General features: G+C 36.1%; 1 protein-coding gene across 1 annotated transcript in view; it reads right to left on the minus strand.

Annotated features, from left to right (window-relative positions):
* PGPEP1L (pyroglutamyl-peptidase I like) overlaps positions 1-20,797 on the minus strand; it is an 80,292-nt gene extending 59,495 nt beyond the window's left edge. Inside the window, exons 1-2 of the mRNA XM_031955520.1 lie at positions 18,051-20,797; positions 7,696-7,748 (exon numbers count right to left, since the gene is read on the minus strand). Of these exons, the coding sequence (XP_031811380.1) occupies positions 7,696-7,748; positions 18,051-18,084 (87 nt within the window). The 5' untranslated portion in view covers positions 18,085-20,797. The remainder of the gene's footprint in view (positions 1-7,695; positions 7,749-18,050) is intronic.
* Positions 20,798-21,266: the final 469 nt, after the last annotated feature.

Below are 21,266 nucleotides of genomic sequence, written 5' to 3' on the forward strand. Positions count from 1 at the left end.
GTTTTCATCAAGGATGTCCTTAATGCATATGTCAATCATTGTCATAAAGATTACATAGTGATGAAAAACAGAATTTCTCTGTGACTTCACCTTCTGTGACAGATTTGGCACATCAGGTTTAATTATCTTCACGGTGGTCATTTTATAGACGTCTGCCATGATTAATGCAATAAGAAATGACTGAGCTTCCAAAAATATGATGTTCTTGGTGCCTTTGGATACTTGATAAAATCAACTGTATCAGCTCTGTTATTGCATCTGCAGAAGAACCTATAAATGATCCCTCTTTTTAGCTGCAATTTCCTTTTGAATTCTACTTTCAGTTACAAAAAAGGTGTCAGGTAATGATATGATTCATTTCCTTTAACATTATGCCAATTTGTTGGTAAAGCTCCCTCTTTAAGTTGCCAAAGAATTAAATTTATGTGAGGTTTTTCCTCTTTATAATTCTGGGCAATTAGTCTCACAGGTTCATTTTTTCCTTTTTCCCTTCTGTTTCAAAGAACTTGTTAGTACCAAATATTCATGAAGATCAGTAAGTTCAAAGCCCCTAGAATGAGGAGAAATCTCCCTTCCCTGATCACCGAGGTGAGACTGATCTCTCTGTTCTACAGAAAACTGTTTTAAAACAAAACAAAACTCAGCCACTGAATTTTCCATTCTTACCTTTATCTTGGGCAGCAAAGTAGTACAGGGGATAGAGTTCTGGGCCTGGAATCAGAAAGACTCATATCCCTGAGTTCAAATGTGGCCTCAGTTACTCCCTAGCTGGGTAGTTCTGGCATTAGTCATTTGACTTGCCTCAGTTTCCTCATCTGTAAAATGAACCGGAGAAAGATCTCTGCCAAGAAAACCCCAAATGGAGTCATGGAGAGTCAGACATGACTAAAAATGACTGATTAATCATAAACCCTTTACCTTATAGCAAATTCACACTCAGAACTGTAAAATAATCCATCTTTTCTTTATTTGGAGGCAAAACCTATTATAAAGGTACAAACAACAAATAAAAAAAAATTTAAATAGGAAACTCCCCAAAGGCAAATGATTCTGGTTTCCCAAGTACCAATGGTGGGGGTGTAAGGGTAGGGCTAAAGACACAAGGTTCTGAACAACACCACAAGGCAGGCACATTCACACATAAGAGCAAGTTCTTTCCCGGTATTTTGTTTCTTAATCAGGTAAGTCAGAAAGACAAAGGTCCAACTGCTCGTGATTATAACTGGTCTGGATGGCAGTGCCCATCACTTTTAATTGGTTTCCATAGCTAGAATGAATCTGCATCCCAGTGCCCCTCTATGGAGTCCCAAAGTTCCCTGTCTTCCCCTTTCTGTGAGCCTCCTGTCTATTGTTATCCTTCAGGCTCTTTTTCTCAATGGGAAAATTATACTTCCCAGCAGCCTTCATTACTGATACTAGTTTATATTATTCATTGGACACAGATTTGTATTCCCAACATTTAAATCAAAGTTTTTTGGATGGTCTCAAACTGTCTAATTCTTAGCACCATCTGTTCTTCTTTATATCATTCTTCCATGATCAATAAAGAAACAGAAGGAGGCTACACAGAATTGGGGACTGATTTGTATTTTTCTTTGATTTTTTTTTGCATGTGTCATCTAGTGTCCAGTTTACTAGTGGTGAGCTTAGACTGATGACAAAACTCATAGTCTTTCCCATATGTTAGAATTTATGTTCTGTTGGCTTGGTCTCCAATAACTCAGGATCACCTTCATAATGAAACATATGAGGTTTCTGATAAGCTACAAACAAACAAATGAAAAAGCAACCCCCAATACCTTCATTAAGCCCTTCATACATCATTCTATTGAAACTACTCTCTTGAGGAGGGAAGTGGAAGATCAGAACCAAAATAGTGGAGTTTTCCCAAATTCTTCTCCAAACAAATTAATGCCTCGGATCAACTTCTGGAGTGTCAGAAGCCATACAAGGACAGGATGAAGAAGTTGGCAAGGAAGGTATGTTGCACCACACTGAGAGTGGAGGCTATACCATAGGAAAATAGAAGCAGATCTGGGGGTGACTGAATCTTAGCTCACATATGATAAGGGGGTCAGACAACTGGACAGAAAGAGATTATTAATTGAAAAAAGAAATTACATTGATACAAAAAATCATAAAAAAGAGAAAGAGGGCCAAAAATACTGAGGAAAATAACATCTTAAAAACAGAATAAGCCAAACGGAAAAATATGTACAAAAATTCATTGAAGAAAAGAACTCCTAACAGAATAAACCAAATGGATAAGGAAGTACAAAAGCTCAATGAAGAACATAATTTTTTAAAAATTAGAACTGAACATGTGAAAGATAATGACGCCATGAGACATCAAGAAGCAATAAAATAAAATCAAAAGAAGAAAATATTAAATATCTTACTGGAAAAACAACTGACCAGGAAAATAGATACAAGAGAGGTAATTTAAGAATTACTGGACTACCTGAAAGCCATGATCAAAAAAGGAGCGTTGGTATCATCTTTTAAGAAATTATCAAAATAAGCCTCCTTAATATTTTAGAAGAGTAAAATAGAAATTTTACCTGAAAAGATCTCAAAATGAAAACTTCCAGGAATATTATAGTCAAATTCCAGAGCTCCTAATTCAAGGAGAAAATATTCCAAGCAGCCAGAAAGAAACAATTCAAGTATTGTTGAGTCACTGTCAGGAAAACACAAGATTTAGTACCTTCTACATTAATGGATCAAAGAGCTTGAAATATGATATTCCAGAAGGCAAAGAAGCTAGAATTACAACCAAGAATCATCTACCTAGCAAAACTGAATATAATCCTTTGTGGGAGGAGAAGTATTGCATATTCATTCCTAATGAAAAGCCCAGAGCTGAATAGAAAGTTTGACTTTTCAAAACAAGACTCAAAAGAAGCATAAAATGGTGGGCTGGAAAGAGAAATCATAAGGAATTCAACAAGATTAAACTGCTATCTTACATGGGAAAATGATACTCCTAAGAAATTTTTTTTTATTATTAGGACAGTTAGAAGGGATATACATAGACAGGGCATGGGAATGAGTTAAACATGATGGGGTAATTATCTAAGGGTTAAGAATGGGGAATGCTCTGAGAGAAGGGAGAAGGGAGAGAGATAGAATGTGGTAAATTACAGAATCAATCTGACTAGTGATAGCTTGAGAAATAGTGATAACTTCAGTGTCTAATCAAGCTCTAAGCACTCTACAGTGTCCATCGCAGCTGTGGACACTTCATGGCCATTGGAATGAACTGATCTCATCTGCCCCTTATATCAGGGAAAGTCTTCACATGCTTGGGATAGATCCCTGAGACACCAAAGATAGAAAGCAGACTTGAAAACGGATTCAGCAGCCCTCATATCAGAAGTACCTGAAAACAGTCTATACCCCTGAAAACAAAATAAGTGCTTACTGAATAAGGAGTGCCTTAACAAACTTTGTACATGAATGTAATGGAATGTTACCTCCTGTAAGAAATGATGAATATGATGAACACAGAAAGGAATGGAAGCATATACATGAAGTGATGCAGAATGAAATGAAGAACCAAGAAAATAATAGTGATTACAACAATGCAAAACAATGCAAGCTATCACACATACATACATACATACAAACACACACAAAGACACAAACAAAAGTGAATATTATAAAACTATAAAGGATAAGCATGGCTGGAAAGAAGAATTATAAGACAATGCTACCTTACTTCCTTGCAGGGATTAGATATCTTAGTTAATAAACATTTATAAAACCCCAATTATGTGTGTTTGGCATAGTGCTAAGTGCTAAGACCACAAAAGAGGTTAAAAAAAAAACCTCCTTACCTTTAAGGAATTCACAATCCAATGGGAGAGGCTAATAACAAGCAAACAAGTATGTGCAAATAAGTTATTGAGAAAGGATAAATAGTCAAAAGAGAGAAGGTACTCAGAAACAAGAGAGATTGGGAAAAAATGTTCTGTAGAATATGAGATTTTTGGTTGGAACTTAAAGGAAGTCATGGAAGTCAATGATGAGAAATGAGAAAGGGGGCATTTCCTGGCATGGGTTGTCTGAGAAAATGTCTGGAGCCCAGAAATGGAGTATCTTTTTAGAGAAACAATAAATAAGTTACTGTTATTGGATCAGAGACTTTCAGTCTAAGAAAAGGGTACAAAAAGACTAGAAAGATAGGAGGGGATAGATCATAAAGGACTTTAAATGCCAAAAAATATTTTTGTATTTGCTTTTGGAGGCAATGGGTGAGCCACTGAAATGGAAAGGGGATGGGGTAGAAGTTTAGTTTTTCAGTTAGTCCTTTTTCGTTGTAGCTTGAGCTCTTTGTGGTTCCCTTTGGGTGAAGAATAATCTTGCATTATTCAAATGATATTGTTGTTTTAATATTTTCATGTACACCAAATCTCTGAAAGCTCCCACTTTTTTCTGCACTGCTGTTGCCAACTTACCTTCTAAGTTGGCAACAAACTGTTCCCTCTCAGAGAAGTGCTCTAATCTGTTAACATTAATTCTTCTAGTAGTCTTTTTTTGAAGAGGATAAGTCTATGATCAGTCCAGCACTCTGCACTACACATTGCCTTACATCCTGTCTGTCTCTTCTTACAATCTCATAGTTTATTAATGTATATTTCCCCAAAAGACTGTTTTATGGAGAACTCATACAGGGCAAGCACTCACAAGATGGTCAGAAAAAGTGATACAAGGACATTCTCAAAGTCTCTCTTAAAAGCTTTAAAATTGATTGTATGATATGGGAGACACTGGAATAGGACTGCCTAGCATGGCATGCCCTCATCAGAGAATGTGCTATGCTTTATGAGTAAAGCAGAATTGAATTAGCTTAGAAAAAATACAAGATGCACAGTTAGAGAAGTCACCCTAAATGTTCATAGGGACTATTTCTATCCAAATTGTGGCAGAGCATTCCAAGTTCATTCTGGTCTGATCGGCCACAGTTGGACACATTGTAACTCAACTCTACCACAATGATATCATTTTGGTCCTCTTTGAGAATTTAATATTTCAACATTCAGATTTTTAAAGAATTTACTATGTTCTTCTGGAAGACCTATGAGGATTGAACTATCTTTAAAAATCTTTTCTTCAATGTCAATTCCTATGGTTTGAACAAAGATTTTTAAAATTAATTTTAAATTAAAAGTCTTTTTAATATTGTTACCTTTTGCTTCCTATCTGCTAGATTTTCCCCTACTTTGGTATTTTTGATCCAAATCAATTACTCCATTTTTTATTTCTTTGAAGGAAATCTTGACCATAGCTTCATTTCCTTACCCTAATTTGTTAATTGAGGCCTTTTGTTTTTGCATTGAGAGCAACATTCCCATTTCTGATGGATTTCATTTCTATTGTGAACCATTCTGGCATTTCTTGTTGTTGTTTGATGCTCTCAAGAGTTCAAAGGATTCTGTGTTTCATAAGGTTTGGTTCATTTTCCTTTGTCAGTGTAATATTTATTAATGTTACTACAAGAGTAAGGTGACCTCAAATGCCTCTGAGATTTGTAGCCTTTCTCAGTTTGGAAAGAGAGAAAAATAATAATAAAATCAGCCTTCTGAAAGGAATATAGTTTTTAATGGACATTGATGGCAAAGCAAGGGGACATGAGGAGTTTGGAATAAGGAAGGCAGATGACAATAGCACAATTATGAAATCCAGTGCCTAGAACAGCCAGCACACAAAGCAGTTTGTGACTGGTAGGGAAGGGAAAGAGTGTTGTCAACATTCATTTCAGTAGCAAGAGTGCTTAGGGAAAACCTCATAGGAAAGAATTATGGTCCCGATCCTGTCCCTGCCTTACTTACACTTTAAAAAAGATTGATAGGGGAGTACATTTGCCAGAACATTAATATTAATTTTATAAATTCCTGTCACTGATCTTGTCTTTAAGTTGCTTGGTGTCCTTTGCTACACAAGGGTATGGGACATCAATGGGAACCACTCATTAAAGGGAGTGGGATAGGAATTATTAGTACAGAGCTGGAAGCTAAAACCTCAGCCCATTGTCAGGTAGTTCTCTCTAACTGAGATAATATGCATAAGCCATTTCATAAGCACAGAATGGACACAAAACTGGATTCTGTTGCACAAACTTATAGATCTGAGGCAAGGTTATATTAAGAAAGCTTTGTAATCTCTTTGAGCGTTTAGTACTCATCTTTCTAATTTCAGATTTATCTTTTTATGTTGTAGATTTTTATTGAGCTTTTTTTCCCTCTTGAAGTCCTTATTTTTCAGCTTTCTTTCCCTTAGATTCTCCTGTCAGTTACTTTCTGATTTTCCTTCCTTTCCTGAGGTATACTTCCAAGGCTAAACTGTAAAGCTGAGGCAGCCTCCTTGTATGGTAAGAGATTTATGTTTCATTAACTTCAGTCCCTGCTGTGAGTATCATCTGGGGCATATTGGATTGGCCCCAGATGGATTTCAATCCCCTTTCATTCAGTTCTGGTGTAGCCATTCATGCTGTTCTACTGCCCAACCTCTTTCCTTGGCTCTCATTCTTTTCCTTTTTGGCTGGGCTGAATGTCAAGCCAAGTTGACAAGCATTTATTAAGCACTTATTATGTGCCAGGAACTGTACTCTGCCACTTTTGTCAGGGTTGGAATAGGACAGGGAGGGTTTCCCGGATAGTCTCCGGAGCCTTGGGAATTCCTAACCTAGGACTATCCCAAGCAGAAGGAAGCACACCTTTCTCAATTTCCACATATGGCAGGGTAGAATCAATGTCTGTTGTAAGGGTTGAGGTGTGCTGGAAAAGTCTAGGCAGCAGGAAGAGGCTCTAATATTTGCCTCAGGCACAAGCCCATAGCTGGCCTCATATGGAGAATTATGGGGGAAGGGTGCTGAGCGAGTGATTTAAAAATAACTCCAGTATTAGTTAATTCAGAAGGATTTTACTTTGTAGGGGTTCCTCTTTTTTTAATCCTGTGGATTCAACTTTAATTAGTCTACATCTGCCACATAATTCATCTTCTGGGTTTTTTTGTTTTGCTTTTTGTTTGTTTTGTTTTTCAGAGTAAAAAGGGGTTGGAGAAAGTGTCTAGTTTGCCATCTTGTTGGTCATATCACATAAATATTTTCACATAAAAATTTTGTTTTCTTTTTCTTGATTTTAATCATATCCATCCTCTATATATCTCACTAGTTATATTTGTTTATGAAAAAACAAAAGTCATTATGTGAAACAGATTCAGAAACACATTATGATTAGAAGAGCACAATGGCTTCAGAGTTGGAGGGGACTGAGATTATGTCCAAGCTCTGTTACATAACAACCATGTGACTTTGAGTGAGTCACTTACTTTTCCCATGCCTCAGTTTCCTGTTCTGTAAGATGTGGGTAATAAAACCAGCACTGCTATGGGAATCAAATAAGATAATGCATATAGCTCATCTGTAAACTGTCAAGTGCTAAATCTACATGAGGTAATGCTATTAACTTATAAGAAGTGTGGGAGAACTGCTTTGAAAGGAAGAAAGAGTAAAGCATTTCTCATTTTTCACTCAGTCACTAAGGCACAAGCTTGTGTTTTCCTTCCTTCCCCCTTTGGATTATGTTACAAAAGCAAGTGCCCTGGGCCAAGGGCCACAGAGAGCTGTTTCTCAGGAGAACCGGAAGGCATCGGCTTTGCCCCAAGCATGTGACTCGTTTAGATTGTTCTTACCTTCACTGCTTCCCAGCTAGAATTAACAGGGTGGCGTCCAAATGGCCCAAAACCTGAAACCAAAGAAAACCCCAGCATGATTACACTGTTTGCACTTGAGTCGTGAGAGATTGGATTCTCTGCCTGACCTATATGCTTTCTTTCATTTGCTTTTAATTCTTATAAACCTTTTCCCACTCTCCTGAACTGGCTATGTTTCTCTCTGAAACCTCTCTGTGTCATAAACATTCTTATGGGAAGTCTACGTTTTTCCCTTTCCCATTGCAGATCCTTTCACTGCTGGTCTAGAAACGTTGCTTGGGTACCTGTTGTTATGTGTCTGGCACTGTAGGGGAAACCAAAGGAAGCACACAGCATGTGAAGCAAGTAAACAATGATACAAGATACCCTTTATAGTCATCCAGTCCTAAATTAGAGAGTCTTGGGGGACTGAGCATTCTAGAGATTTTCTTGTTGTTCAGTCATGTCTGACTCTTCCTGACCCTGTGGATTATCCTGTCCATGGAGTTTTCCTGGCAAAGATACTGCAGTGGTTGCCATTTCTTTCTGCCAGGAGATTATGGCAAACTGAGATGAAGTATTTTAACTTTGGTCACACTGCTTGTTAAGTATTTCAGGCCACATTTGAACTCAGGTCTTCCTGACTCTGGTGCTCTATCCACTAGGCCACCCAGCTATCTACCTTATGGAGAAGGGGTAGATTAGTATGGGCTGGAGGTTGGAAACTGAATGGATGTCCATCAGTTGGAGAATGGCTGAATAAATTGTGGTATATGAATATTATGGAATATTACTATTCTGTAAGAAATGACCAACAGGATGATTTCAGAAAGGCCTGGAGAGACTTACACAAACTGATGCTGAGTGAAATGAGCAGGACCAGGAGATCATTATATACTTCAACAACAATACTATATGATGACCAGTTCTGATGGACCAGGCCATCCTCAGCAACGAGATCAACCAAATCATTTCCAATGGAGCAGTAATGAACTGAACCAGCTATGCCCAGAAAAAGAACTCTGGGAGATGACTAAAAACCATTACATTGAATTCCCAATCCCTATATTTATGCCCACTTGCATTTTTGATTTCCTTCACAAACTAATTGTACAATATTTCAGAGTCTGATTCTTTTTGTACAGCAAAATAACGTTTTGGTCATGTATACTTATTGTGTATCTAATTTATATTTTAATATATTTAACATCTACTGGTCATCCTGCCATCTAGGGGAGGGGGTGGGGGGGTAAGAGGTGAAAAATTGGAACAAGAGGTTTGGCAATTGTTAATGCTGTAAAGTTACCCATGCATATATCCTGTAAATAAAAGGCTATTAAATTAAAAAAAAAAAAAGTATGGGCTGGAGGAGTAAGGGAATTCCTTCTGGAGGAGATGGGGGATGAGCTTATCCTAATGGAACTAGTCAATCAATAGATTATTTAGTAAGCTCCTACTGTATGCCAGGTCCAAGTGCAAAAAAAAAAAATGAAATGCCATCTTCTTGGCAAAGAGCTTATATTCTAATGCAAGAGCAAAAATATATTTTAAAAAACCCTGTATGACATAAAGTTAATAAATACAATATAAACAAGGTGGATAAACTGTAGGTAGTTTTGGAGAAAGAGTTCTAGCAGTTGCAATGATTAGGTGAGGTTTTATAAAGAATATGATATTTGAGGTACATCTTAAAGGAAGGGAAAAAATACCCTAGTAGCACAGAAAGGTAAGAAAGAAGTGCCTGCTAGATTTTTAAGATGGCCAAAAAGGATTTGGACAAGGAAAAAGAGGAAGGAGGAAAGAAGCCATTCCCAAGTGGCTTTCAAATGACTGTGAAGACACCAGATTGATATGTGATGTTGTTCTTTCTATTTCTGGTAGCAAAATGCTATCAAAGATTTAGGAATGGAAAGAACTTTAGAGTACTCTAGCCCAGGGCATCTTAAACTTTTTCCACTTGCAACCCTTTTTTGCCCCCAAAATTTCTACATGATTCTGGGCATATAAGTATATAAAATAGGCATATAAATACATTTATTCTTAATAAATCATAATTCTGTGACCCCACATTTAATTATGAGACCCTATAAGTAGATTGTGACCTACAGTTTAAGAAGTTGGAATCTAGTTGAATTCTGTTATCTTAACCATTGAGGAAACTCAGGTTCCAAAATATGAAGTCTTGCCTAAGATAGTACATAGCAAATTCAATATTTGAATCCAAGTTCTATAATTTCAAATGCAATGTGTTGCAGTCTAGTGGAAATTGAATTGCAAGTGTACTGATATGCATAGTGCCCATCTTCTGTTGTCCTGAAAATACCTTTTCTGGGTCTCAGTTGTATCATCTATGAAATTGGGAGGCTGTAATCGATGCTCTCTGTTGTCTTTTCCAGCTTAAAACTTCAAAGGTCTCCTTACTAATCTACCCCTTCTCCATAAGGTAGATAACTGGGTGGCCTAGTGGATAGAGCACCAGAGTCAGGAAGACCTGAGTTCTTTTATTCTAGACATTTTGTATTACAGTAGTTTATCAGAACTTTGCTTTTGGAAAAGATGGCAAAATGCTGTCAGTACTTAATTAGTAAATGTCCCCTAGTAGACTGAGATGATAGTTAAACTCATCTCTAACACTTCAGAAATTGTTTTGAAAATGATTCCTGGACAAAGAATGACTCTCTGATATTTGCTATGTCTCATTTTGGAGCTTCCAATCACTCATTTAATCAATTAACATTTAAAAAGAACCTCTATGAGCCAGGTAATCTGCTAGTAACTTCAAAATAATAAAGGTAATCAAACAAATATATGTATGTAGTAGTATGTAGCTATGGATATCCCAGTATTATACTTAGTGTCTTAGTTATTTTATTACTCAAACCAACAATGGGACAAAATCTTCATTTCAGCACTGTGCACTGTGATTTGTATTTCAGATGTGTTTATCATAGGAAGGACAGGGAATACAGTTTGGGAACAGTCATCCATGTGTTTTCATGCCTTCAGTTGTTTCCCCTTTCTAGTGAATAAGGTCCAAAGTTCTTAGCACAGCCTTGAAGGCTCTTCACAGTCTGGTTCCTACCCAGCTTTGTACTTCATACTACTACTTCCTTCTAAGTGCACTACACGAGTTAACCTGGATTGCTTACTTTTCCATAAAGACATCCCTTATTTTTCTGCCATGGAACCTTTGTTTATCTTTTTTGGGGGAGGGGAGCAGGAAGTAGTGTAAAGTGACTTACTCAGAGAACTAATAAGTGTTATAAGCTAGATTTGAACTCTGTCCATTGGGCCACTTAGCTGCCCCTGAATCTTTATCTTGCTCACTTTGATAACACCTTTGATACCTTACTTTATCCTCTGTGTCCCTCTTATTCTTCGATTGAAATCTTACCCATTCTTCAAAGAATGGTAAATTGAGAGCTGGAAGAAATTTTAGAAAATATGGCTCTAAATGTAATACTTTTTGCAACCCACCATGTAACATCTTCAAGACTGACTCAGATAGTTTTTTCCTTGATTCTTCTTCCCCCTTCTCCAATTTGAATAGGATCTCTCACACTTTGTAAAGACTTTACAAAGCCCTCGCTACTTCTCTTATGCACTTCTATTGTTGATTTGTTTGGTTTGTCCTGGAACAGATTTCATCAGTATTAGGGGACTCCCAGTGTGGGAAACCCTTGGTCATCTTTACCATCTCAGTCTCGGAGGCTGATAGTTCAGGAGCCCCAAGAATAGCCCTAACCGCCAAACCACTGGAACTGTTTCTCATCTGGTTCTTGCAGCCACACTGATGGAAGGAAAAAATCACTGTGAAGAAAGTTTCCTCATCACCACCAGCAACAATTGTGGACCAACTGCCACCAAGAGGCAGATGAGCACCTGACAGCCCTGAGAGTGTAACTTCCACAGCCTCCTGTCCTGCTTCCAGCACAGTCTTAAGCACTATCCAGGGAAGCAACTTCCTTGAAGAAGGGGCCGATTATTCCCATCATTTGCCAACCAACTGCCAACAGGCCAGTCAGGCTGGATTAGCAGAAGCAGTAGGGCATCCTGATGGAGAGATTGGAGGTAGCATGTGCCAGGCAAACCAAGCCACCAGCATTACCTTGATCACCCTTATCCCCTGATAGAGACAACCTAGAACCCTGCACCCAAGAACCTTTGGAATAATAACGCTTTTAGCTCAGTGCCCTTACCCATAATTCTAGGGAAATTTATCCCATAATTTATCCCTCCTTGTGGAGATGCAGTCTAGCATCTGCTCCTGCAGGTACTATAAATATAGCTATTAAAGATCCAGAAAAGAAAGTTTCTGTCATTGTCAAATGGTTGACATCAAAACTGATATAATTTAATTAGTGAAAATGATATCATGAAAGAAGCATTATTATACACTTTGCCATTGCATTCTAAACAATAGGGAAGCTTTCCATCTAACTTTCATATGTGTTGTCTAGAGCCAGGATTGTCTTGCTTTTCTATTTGAATTTCCAATGCTTAGCACAAATGCTTTGCACATTGTAAGCACTTATTTATTAAGCTTTAATAAATACTTCATTCGGTCATTCATTTGTCCATCAATGCAGATAAGTAAATGATCTCTATCTTCTGAGATCATATGACGACAGATTTAAAATTGGAAATGTCCTTAGCAGCCATATATTCCAACTTCCTCCTTTTATAGAGTTTAGAGAGGTTTAAGTGATTTGGCTGAGTTAAGAAAGACAATAAATATCATAACTGGAATAGGATTCCAGTTCAAGGCCTGGGATTCCAATTTCAATGCTCTTGGCAGTGTATCATGATGACTATCAAGATGTATAAAAAGTATTTTTTTTTCATGATGTTTTAATGTGGATACTATGAAGGGATAATGTAATACGGTGTAAAGTCTAGGAATCAGATTCTTGGATTCAAATTATGGTTTTGTCATTAACTGTGTGAATTTAGCTATATCATTTCAGCTCTCAGCCTCAATTTTCTCATCTCTAAAAGGGAGTTTAAAATATTTTTTCATTACCTACTGCACTTGGTTAGTTGATCTGAAGACAATACTTTAAAATGTTATTTGAATAGGAGTTGCTATTGTATCAGCTCCCCTATAAGATCATATACTCTTTGTGGAAAGGGACAATCCTAAAAAAAAAAAAAGTTGTGTCTCATTAACCTTTTGGTAGCATGCATTGTATATATATTTCACAGTTACTTGATAAATGCCTGATGAATGAATGAGGCTACTCCCAGATGACTACATACAACATTACTTATTATTATAACTTGCTTCTACTAGTTTCCCAAGGGAATAAAAGTATTTGTCCACAAGTTTTTCAGATTACCTAATTGTGTCCTCAGGCATTGGCTCCATAATATAGGTTGGATAAGAATGATGATCTACTAAAGCCAGGGAAGAACTGTGATCTTTGTGGAAGGAGTGCCCACAGCAATGACGTCATTAATCCATAAAGTATTGAAATAAGACAAGCCCTCAAACAACTCCTGCTTTAATCTAGGGCTGTCAGGAAATGGGTCAGGGTGTCATCTGGACTGACAAAAACATTTGCAAGTTGTAAGGTGAGATGGAAGCAGATTTCAGTATATTCCGAATGATGATGTGCCTATAGACAGTGGTATAAAAGACATTATCAGGGATTCTAATGCTTGAAGGAGTAAGTTGTAACTGATAATTAAGAGATGATGAGTTACATTGTGATGTAAAGTGTACAAAACTCTCTTGTAACAGAAATCATGTGAGGTAGCAAGCATAAGTAGGACTATCCCCATTTTACAGATGAGGATACAGACTCAACAACAGAACTACTAAGGGTCAGAGCTGGGATTCCAGCTTATGTCTCCAGACTTTACATTTAGCATTCTGTCCACTAAACTAAGCTTCCTTTCTAACAGACAGAGCACTGGAATACTAGATTAACACCCTCAAAATATTAAAATTCATTTCAGTACAACAAACCTTTGTTAAAGCACCAAGCTATAAATCCTGAGGTTAAAAGATAAAAGAAAGAAAAAAATGTCCTTGTTTTCAAGGAATTTACATCCAGGGGAAGGGGTGGTGGCTGTAATGAGATACTATTTGTAAAAAAAAAAAAATTACTTAGCACACTTGGCATATAGTAGGTGCTGTATAAATGTTTATTCTTTTCCTTTCCCTTTCTTCATTTTCTTTTTCTTTCCCTTCCCATTTTTATTTTCCCTTCCTTTCTTTTCCCTTTTTGTATGTATGAAAAATTATTTTGGCAGCTTGAAAATGGTCAGTTGGAAAAGGGAATTACTGGAAGCCAGGAATCCAATTAGCATACTGTTGCAGTAGTTCAGGTAATAAGTAATTGGATATGAATCAGGAAAGGAAGTGGTCATGTGAATGAGGAGTATGGGATAGATGCAAGAGATGTTTGAGAGGTAGAATTACTAAGAATTAGCAGCTGATTGGCTATGTCAGGGAAGGGAAAGAGAAGAGTTGATCATGATAATGAGGTAGAAAATCCGGGTATCTGATGTACTCAACAGAAATTTGCATGAAGGGTAGTTTTAGAGAGAAGATAAAATGTTTTGTTCTGTACATGTTGGATTTCTGCCTATTTCTTATCTTTCTTTCAATGTTACCTTTTCCATGCTTTCCTTCGCCATAAGCAATTTCTCCATCATCTGAATTAACACATTATTTTGTATCCCAACTACTTTCACATTTTACTTCGTATGGTAAACATATGTATTCATATCTCATTTACTGTACTCGATTTTTAAGTTCCATGAAAGCTAGGACTTTCTTTACATTTCTCAAAACCTTCACATATGGTATTCTGGACATAGCAGGATCTTGATAAGTACTTACTTATTCAGTTGAACAACTTGCTCAAAACTGCACTAAAAACCTCCCATATGTATGCATCTACACTGGATGCTGTGTTACATAGGCACAAATGAAACCCATTTTTCCCATTGAAGAGTTTACATTATATTGAGGGAAATGAAGCATGTACCCAAATATAATATAATATAAATTGTGGATAAAGATACTAGTGGCAACTAGAAGGGAGAATGCTCATGAAGGAAGCAACATCTGAGCTGTGGCCTTGAAGACTGTAAATGATGGACATGAGCAAGGGGTACATTTCATAGGATATGGCTTAAGCAACCCCATAAAGGTGAGATAAGAAGGGACAACCTGCAGTCCAAATCTAACTACTAGTCAAACTCTTTTTAGTGAGTAGAATGAAATATAGTTGAAAGTTAAATTGTGGATGGCTGACAGGCTGATGAGTTTGTATTTCATTCAATAGGCAATGGGGAACCATTGACATTTTTTGAGCAGAGAAATAACATGCTTCAACCATTGCCTTGGAAGATTATTTTGGCAAGCTGTGTGGAGGGTGGAATGGAGGGGAGAGAAAATGGAACCGAGGAGACCAATTAGGAGCTTATTATTGTAGTGTGGTAGAGCCAAAAAATCTTTATTTTCTTTAATGCTCTCCATGTCTGGTCTTTATAGTTATATGACCTCTATTACTTGTATATGGGTATGGTTTTATTTAGAATTTTGTAACTGCAAGTACTATTCTTCCCAACATTAAGCAATGAAAATGAATACTGCTTGCTTTAGAATACATAAATGTGTATATCTATCTCTACACAGCTAGATGTACCTCTAATAATAAGTAAGGTCTTGTGAGGATCTTTGTATGTAGAAAGTATGTTTCCTCTCACCTCTGGAATCTGATTTAGTATTTCACATGCAAAATCCCAAGGGAGTGGATGAAGTGGTGGGGAATAAGTACTTCTAATGAGGCTTTTAATTCTTCTCATGAGAAAATAATTCAAGGCTATTCTTCTGGTTCTTACCAGATAATTGGCATATATCCTCTTAAGTTTTAACTGTTCCATTGTTTATTCTGATTTTACTCCTAAAACCATGCAAAAAGGTCTCCTCCTTTGTTCAATAATAACTTTTTGATAAAGAATCCATCTGGGCCCAGATAGTCCCATAGAACTTAGTATAATAAATAAAATACTCCATACTCTCTTAGTCTTAACTAAACCAGGGAACATTTCTTTCCCATGCTCTACTCTCTCTCAAAGGACTACTAAAGTCAAAGATCCAAAAACATAGATCTGGATGAGAAAATTGCGGAAAACACCTTGCTCCCTGCCAACCATTATTCTGGATTATCTCAAAAGGAAGAAATATCTCCAATATATATCCGAGATGGAAATTTTTCTACATAGAAAGGAAAAGCTAGGAAGCCATTTTTGGAACTGTTGTACCTGTAGTTTGAAAAATACCAAAATCGAGCTTAAAACCTATTGCCCTTCTTCAGGGATAGTCATCTAGGTAAGTCATTACTCAAAAAGTCAAGGTTAAATGAAATTTGAGCATGCTATGCATGCTTCCATTGAATAGGCAATTATTAACTACCTCTTTGTGCAAGGATTTTGTCTTAGGTGGTGGGGAATATAAAGATTAAAAAAAAAAAAAAAGGAAAACATCCTTACCTTCTGGGAATTTATATTCTGTTCTAGGGACAGAATATATAAACAAATAAATACATATACTCTAATTTGGGGAGGGAGAAAGCTTTACCAGTTAGGGTAAGTCAAAGAAGGCTTTTCTATAGAAGGTGGCACCTGAGTTGGATCTTTGCAGAAACAAGGAGAGGAATTAAAAGGGAAAAGAGTGAATTCCACATATTCAGGATATGTCATAGCTCTAACCTGAAGCTTATTAATAGGGCCTATAAAAATTTACAATTATAATTCAGAGATCCCACTGATAGAATTTGGAGAAGGAAATGACAAACTACCTCAGTATTTTTGCCAAGAAAACTCCAAATGGGGCTACAAAGAGTCAGACATGACTGAACAATAATAATTAATAAGACTGAAAAGTTTTCTCTGTTTTTTTTTTTAAGGGCTCTTCAGTGGTCATTGAACTACCTTGTTCCTATATATTCTATTGTTTTGCCCTCGTCTATCTTTGTGCCTGTTATTTTGGTAAAATGTGAAGGAATCACAAAGATAATCCAATGCTTGGTTCCTGGCAGCTGCCAGACATTTTAAATAAAAGAATTCTGGAATAGCAAAGCCAATGTCCACACCTAAGTGACTAAGTCTTATTAGGTGCTTTATCACACAGACATGAGCATGTGATGATAAGTCACAGGTTAATATTGCCAAGACAGGTGTAAATGTGATTATGGTTTAATATTAATAAATCATTTATGCCAAGTATAACATACATCTGGAAGAAAGATCGAATTCTAAGAGTATGTGAATTATGGTGTACTTTTTTTTTGTACTTTATTTTTGTACTTAAGAGTTCATAACTAGGAAAAAAGTTAAGATCCAGAATATCTAAGACCTTCATGTGAATATTGTTTAAGAGGAAATAAATAAAAAATTACTTATGTTTTGAAAACTATGAAAATAGGCAACTTTCCATTTAATTTTCTAATTGTTTTTTCTTTTAATTAATTGTTATTACAGCAGGAAACTGAACACTTCCTTTCACCACCCCACCCACAACTTCCATCCCATACCCTCAAAAACTTGAAACTGAAAAGTTTGTATTCAAGTCTTAGGACAGGTTAGACCTCACTGATAGTAACTCACAGGTCCTCAGAAATGACTTGAGATGTGTTGGTGACAGAGCCTTCAGTCCTTCACCTTTCTTAAGAGTTAACTTTTAGAGGCGAGGATCTCTGATTGGTAGGTGAGATTCAGCACTCCCTGAAGAGCTCAAGCCTCCTGGTGTGTATGCAGGGGCTGCTTGTTCAGGCACGCTCCTTTAAAGTATGTTATCATTTCAATGGTCTGGTGTAGCAATGTGGCCACTGCACATCCTGCTCTCTCCTTTATCTTGCTGTGAAACTGAGATTCCAAGGTTGGGCATGTGTGGCTCTAATTATGGAGTCTGACTATATATTATGAGGCAATTTTATCTTCCTGATTGAGAGATTCTCTGGGTGACCTTTATTTGGTTCTAATCTTATTTATTGGTCAAATAGTTATAAGTATCTAGGTAGAAATAAATATATGACTTTGAAAAAAAGAAAGAGAGCAAAAGAAAGCATGAGACACAAATAGTATAATATATAATAATTATATAACATTTAACATTCTAGAGTTTGTTTTTTTAAGATCTTTTTTTTTTAACTTCTTTTTTTTTTTTTTTTTAAATAGGCAATAGTGTGGCAAATTATTTTCCCTTGGGAATTATGAGTATGACCAGTTGTCACTCTACCTTCCCTCTTAGGGAACTTTTTACGATAAAGATCAGGCAAGTGTGCATTCCTTGCCAATCTAAAAGGAGCAGTAAATTGGAAACAAACAAAAATTCTTACCAGTCACAACCACGGTTTTGGATTTGGAATCCATGAAATTTAGTTGCAGGATGCAAAATCTGCTTTTTTCTATTCCAAACAAGAGCACTGAAATTTTTGCATTCGTGTCACCAAGGCTGAGCTGGAACTTTTTTTTTCTTTAAATTTCATTCCAAAAGGTCTCGGCTCCTATTGGATAGATGAAGTACCTCATCAAAGAGAGACCATTTGGAGCTTTGTTCAATTTCAACTTAAATCAGTAGGTTGAGGAAGGCACACCGTGTTTGCTGTTGAGAGATAAAACTTTAATTCAATTCTCCTTTTCTGTAGTTTTTTGCAGTTCCAAAATGGTGCCAAAGAAAAATAGAAATGTCTAGAAAGCAAAATGACCACCTGCTATCAGAAATATTAATACCCAAATGCAAAGTTGAATCTTTACTTAACCGAATGTGATTGCAATGAAATGCTTTTTGCCATTGTTAATCCACTGTTTGGCCATTTCTGACATATTTAGCATTTTTTAAAAATCCAGAGCTCTTTTAATATACTTTCTAAGGTAGATGTTAGCTGTAATGTTATTATTTAATTTTATTTTGTTGGTCTTAATATAGCAGGGAAAAAATGTGTCAGTAACGATACAGTTGAAGCTGTGTCCTATGAGATAAGGTAGTTTATTTAGTTATGTAAGCAATTATTTTCTGCCCTTTTTTGTATTAGTGAGGATTATATTAAATACCTTACCATATGGGCTAGTTTCCTCTACTGAAGAAAGAATATTATGTATTGTATCCTTTCAGCTAATACAAAATTTTAAATATTCATTTAGTAATGCAAATAATTGTCTTAATTTTTCCATGTGGCTATGAGAAAGGATCTAGTTCACTGAAAGACACATATAAAAGAAGTACATCAGTTCTAATGCACTATATGCTTCATATTAGACAATATGATCATTCAGTACAATTTCCTTAATTGGCCTCCTGATAAAAGTACACCCATTTAATTGGGATTATTGCCAAGAAGCAGAGTTGTACTGCTTCTCATTGACTCTAAAACAATGGGCAAATGACATGGCTAGTTCATTTAATTGGTCCCCTGGTATGGTGTACAAGCTTATTTACAGTAGTGAACAGGTGTGAATTGTCATTTGCCAGCATAGTTTTCCCTTTGCCTGGTTTTGTCAGTATAAGGTTTTCTTATTCTTCAGATGGGAGCAAAAGGATTTAAATTTCATGTACTAGTACTGCATCTGGGGTTAAAAATATAAAAGAGATCTCCATGTTGGTTGCCTGGTTTTACTATTTTCTCCAGGCAATTGGTAATATTGGTTGGATCCTTTCAAGAAGAAGTAGTCCTCTTGAGCTGTGATGGACTAGGTCATACCACATAGAACAATTATCTGAACTGCTCTTCATGCCACAAAAATAAAAGTTAAAGACTCAAGCCTTGTAGGATGTATGCTTTAAATAAAATTTAAAAATTCATTGTCAAAGACCCCCCTCCAACTTTATCTACAGCCAACTTTATCTAGAATTATCTGTTGTGTAGAACAATCAGAGAATATTGCTCAAATAAGCTTAATGTGATCAGTCATACACTTGAAGTGCTAAAATTCCCCCTCTAATTTTTATGCCCATTTTGCTATTGGGTTGCAAATTTGTTAGCTCTTTTTGAATTTAACATCAGATTTATTTTGATATAATCTTTGGTTTGTACTTCCCCACAAGATTTTCTTTTCCATGATTCAGTTTTCCTTTGTAATTATCTGATAAATTGGTTGATAATTTATTATTAAACATTTCCATTTACCTTTAAAGCCTACTATTTCTTTTAGCCTTCTCCTTTATGCCCCCCCCCACCATGCTTATTCTCTGAAAACCAAACATGACCTAGTATTCCGTGTAATACAGACTTTAAGATCTGAAATCTTCACCTTTGTTTTCTTTTCCATTATAAAAACAAATGATCCTTAACAAATCTTAATGTTGAAGACAATCTTTATGCAGACGAAATATAATAAGCCTGAGAATAAAGAAGGCAGCTGAGAGATGTTGTATTTAACTGAAATTATAGTGATTATTATTACAGTTTAGACGCCGAAGAAGAAAATGTTTGTAATCATATTTGACTTCAGGATTAAATAGGCAAGGTGAGACCTTCTAATTGAACCAGAAAGTAAGCATAGTTAAGGAGCTTTCATGCCAGGGATGGGAAAATGTGCTTTGCCAAGATTACAACAGCACCCTGAAACCTCAACTATTTTAAGTTTTGAACCAAACACAAACCTTTGAGGGATTTGATTTGAATTTCTTATTGGCAAAGTATGTTTCCTACTTTAAAGGGAGAGGGGAAAGTTGTATCATTTCTTTGACATGAAACAACCCTTGCAAAACAAAACTGTGTGCTAATCATATATGTAACACATGAAACTAAAATGTATTAGTCAAATTAATTTCTGGGAGATATGAAAGTGGGTGATTGATGAAAAAAAATGGTGTTGAGGGAAAATAATTCTAGGGAAACTCAATGTTTGCTCTTCTTTTCATAGAATCATTGAGTTTCCAGTTTCAATTACTTAATTCTACTGTGTCATTATGTAGGCTAATGCTTCTTCAACCATTCCCATCTCTCAGTCTAATTACCATTTGTCTGAATGTCAACCAATTCTCAGAAAAGAGCTCCATGACTATGGCAATATCAGTCATTCACACATTTTCTTTTTGTTGGTCCTCACCTGTGAAAATCCTATGCCTCACATTATGACTAAAATGCCGGCATGGTATATATCAGCAATTTTCTCAAGAAAATTAAGAAATTTATTGATAAAAGTATGAAAGCAGGCTTAGAAATACAAAAAAGAATTACTATGTAGTGTAATGCTTACTCAGATAATAGGCTCTGAACCTCAATTTTCTTATGTGTAAAATGACATGGTTTGATGAAAGGTTCTTTACAACATTCAATCTACATTCAATGTTATGAGTTTGTTCCTGATAGTAGGAACTCACCTTATCTTATAAGGTATACTAACATTCTGATTGAAATGCCATAGATAAATTTTCAAGTTCTTCTGAATCTAATTAACTAATATTTTTTCCTATTTGTGGGCTCTACTAAAAGGTAACAAGGCAGTCCATCTTGGAAATGCTCCTTTAATTTTTCAGCATCAACAGATATAAGTCGATTTAGAAAGCAGACCAAAGTTAGTATCCTAGAGTTATGATATGTAATTTTTAT

This window comes from Sarcophilus harrisii, chromosome 2, assembly GCF_902635505.1.
Source record: "Sarcophilus harrisii chromosome 2, mSarHar1.11, whole genome shotgun sequence".
Taxonomy (NCBI): domain Eukaryota; kingdom Metazoa; phylum Chordata; class Mammalia; order Dasyuromorphia; family Dasyuridae; genus Sarcophilus; species Sarcophilus harrisii.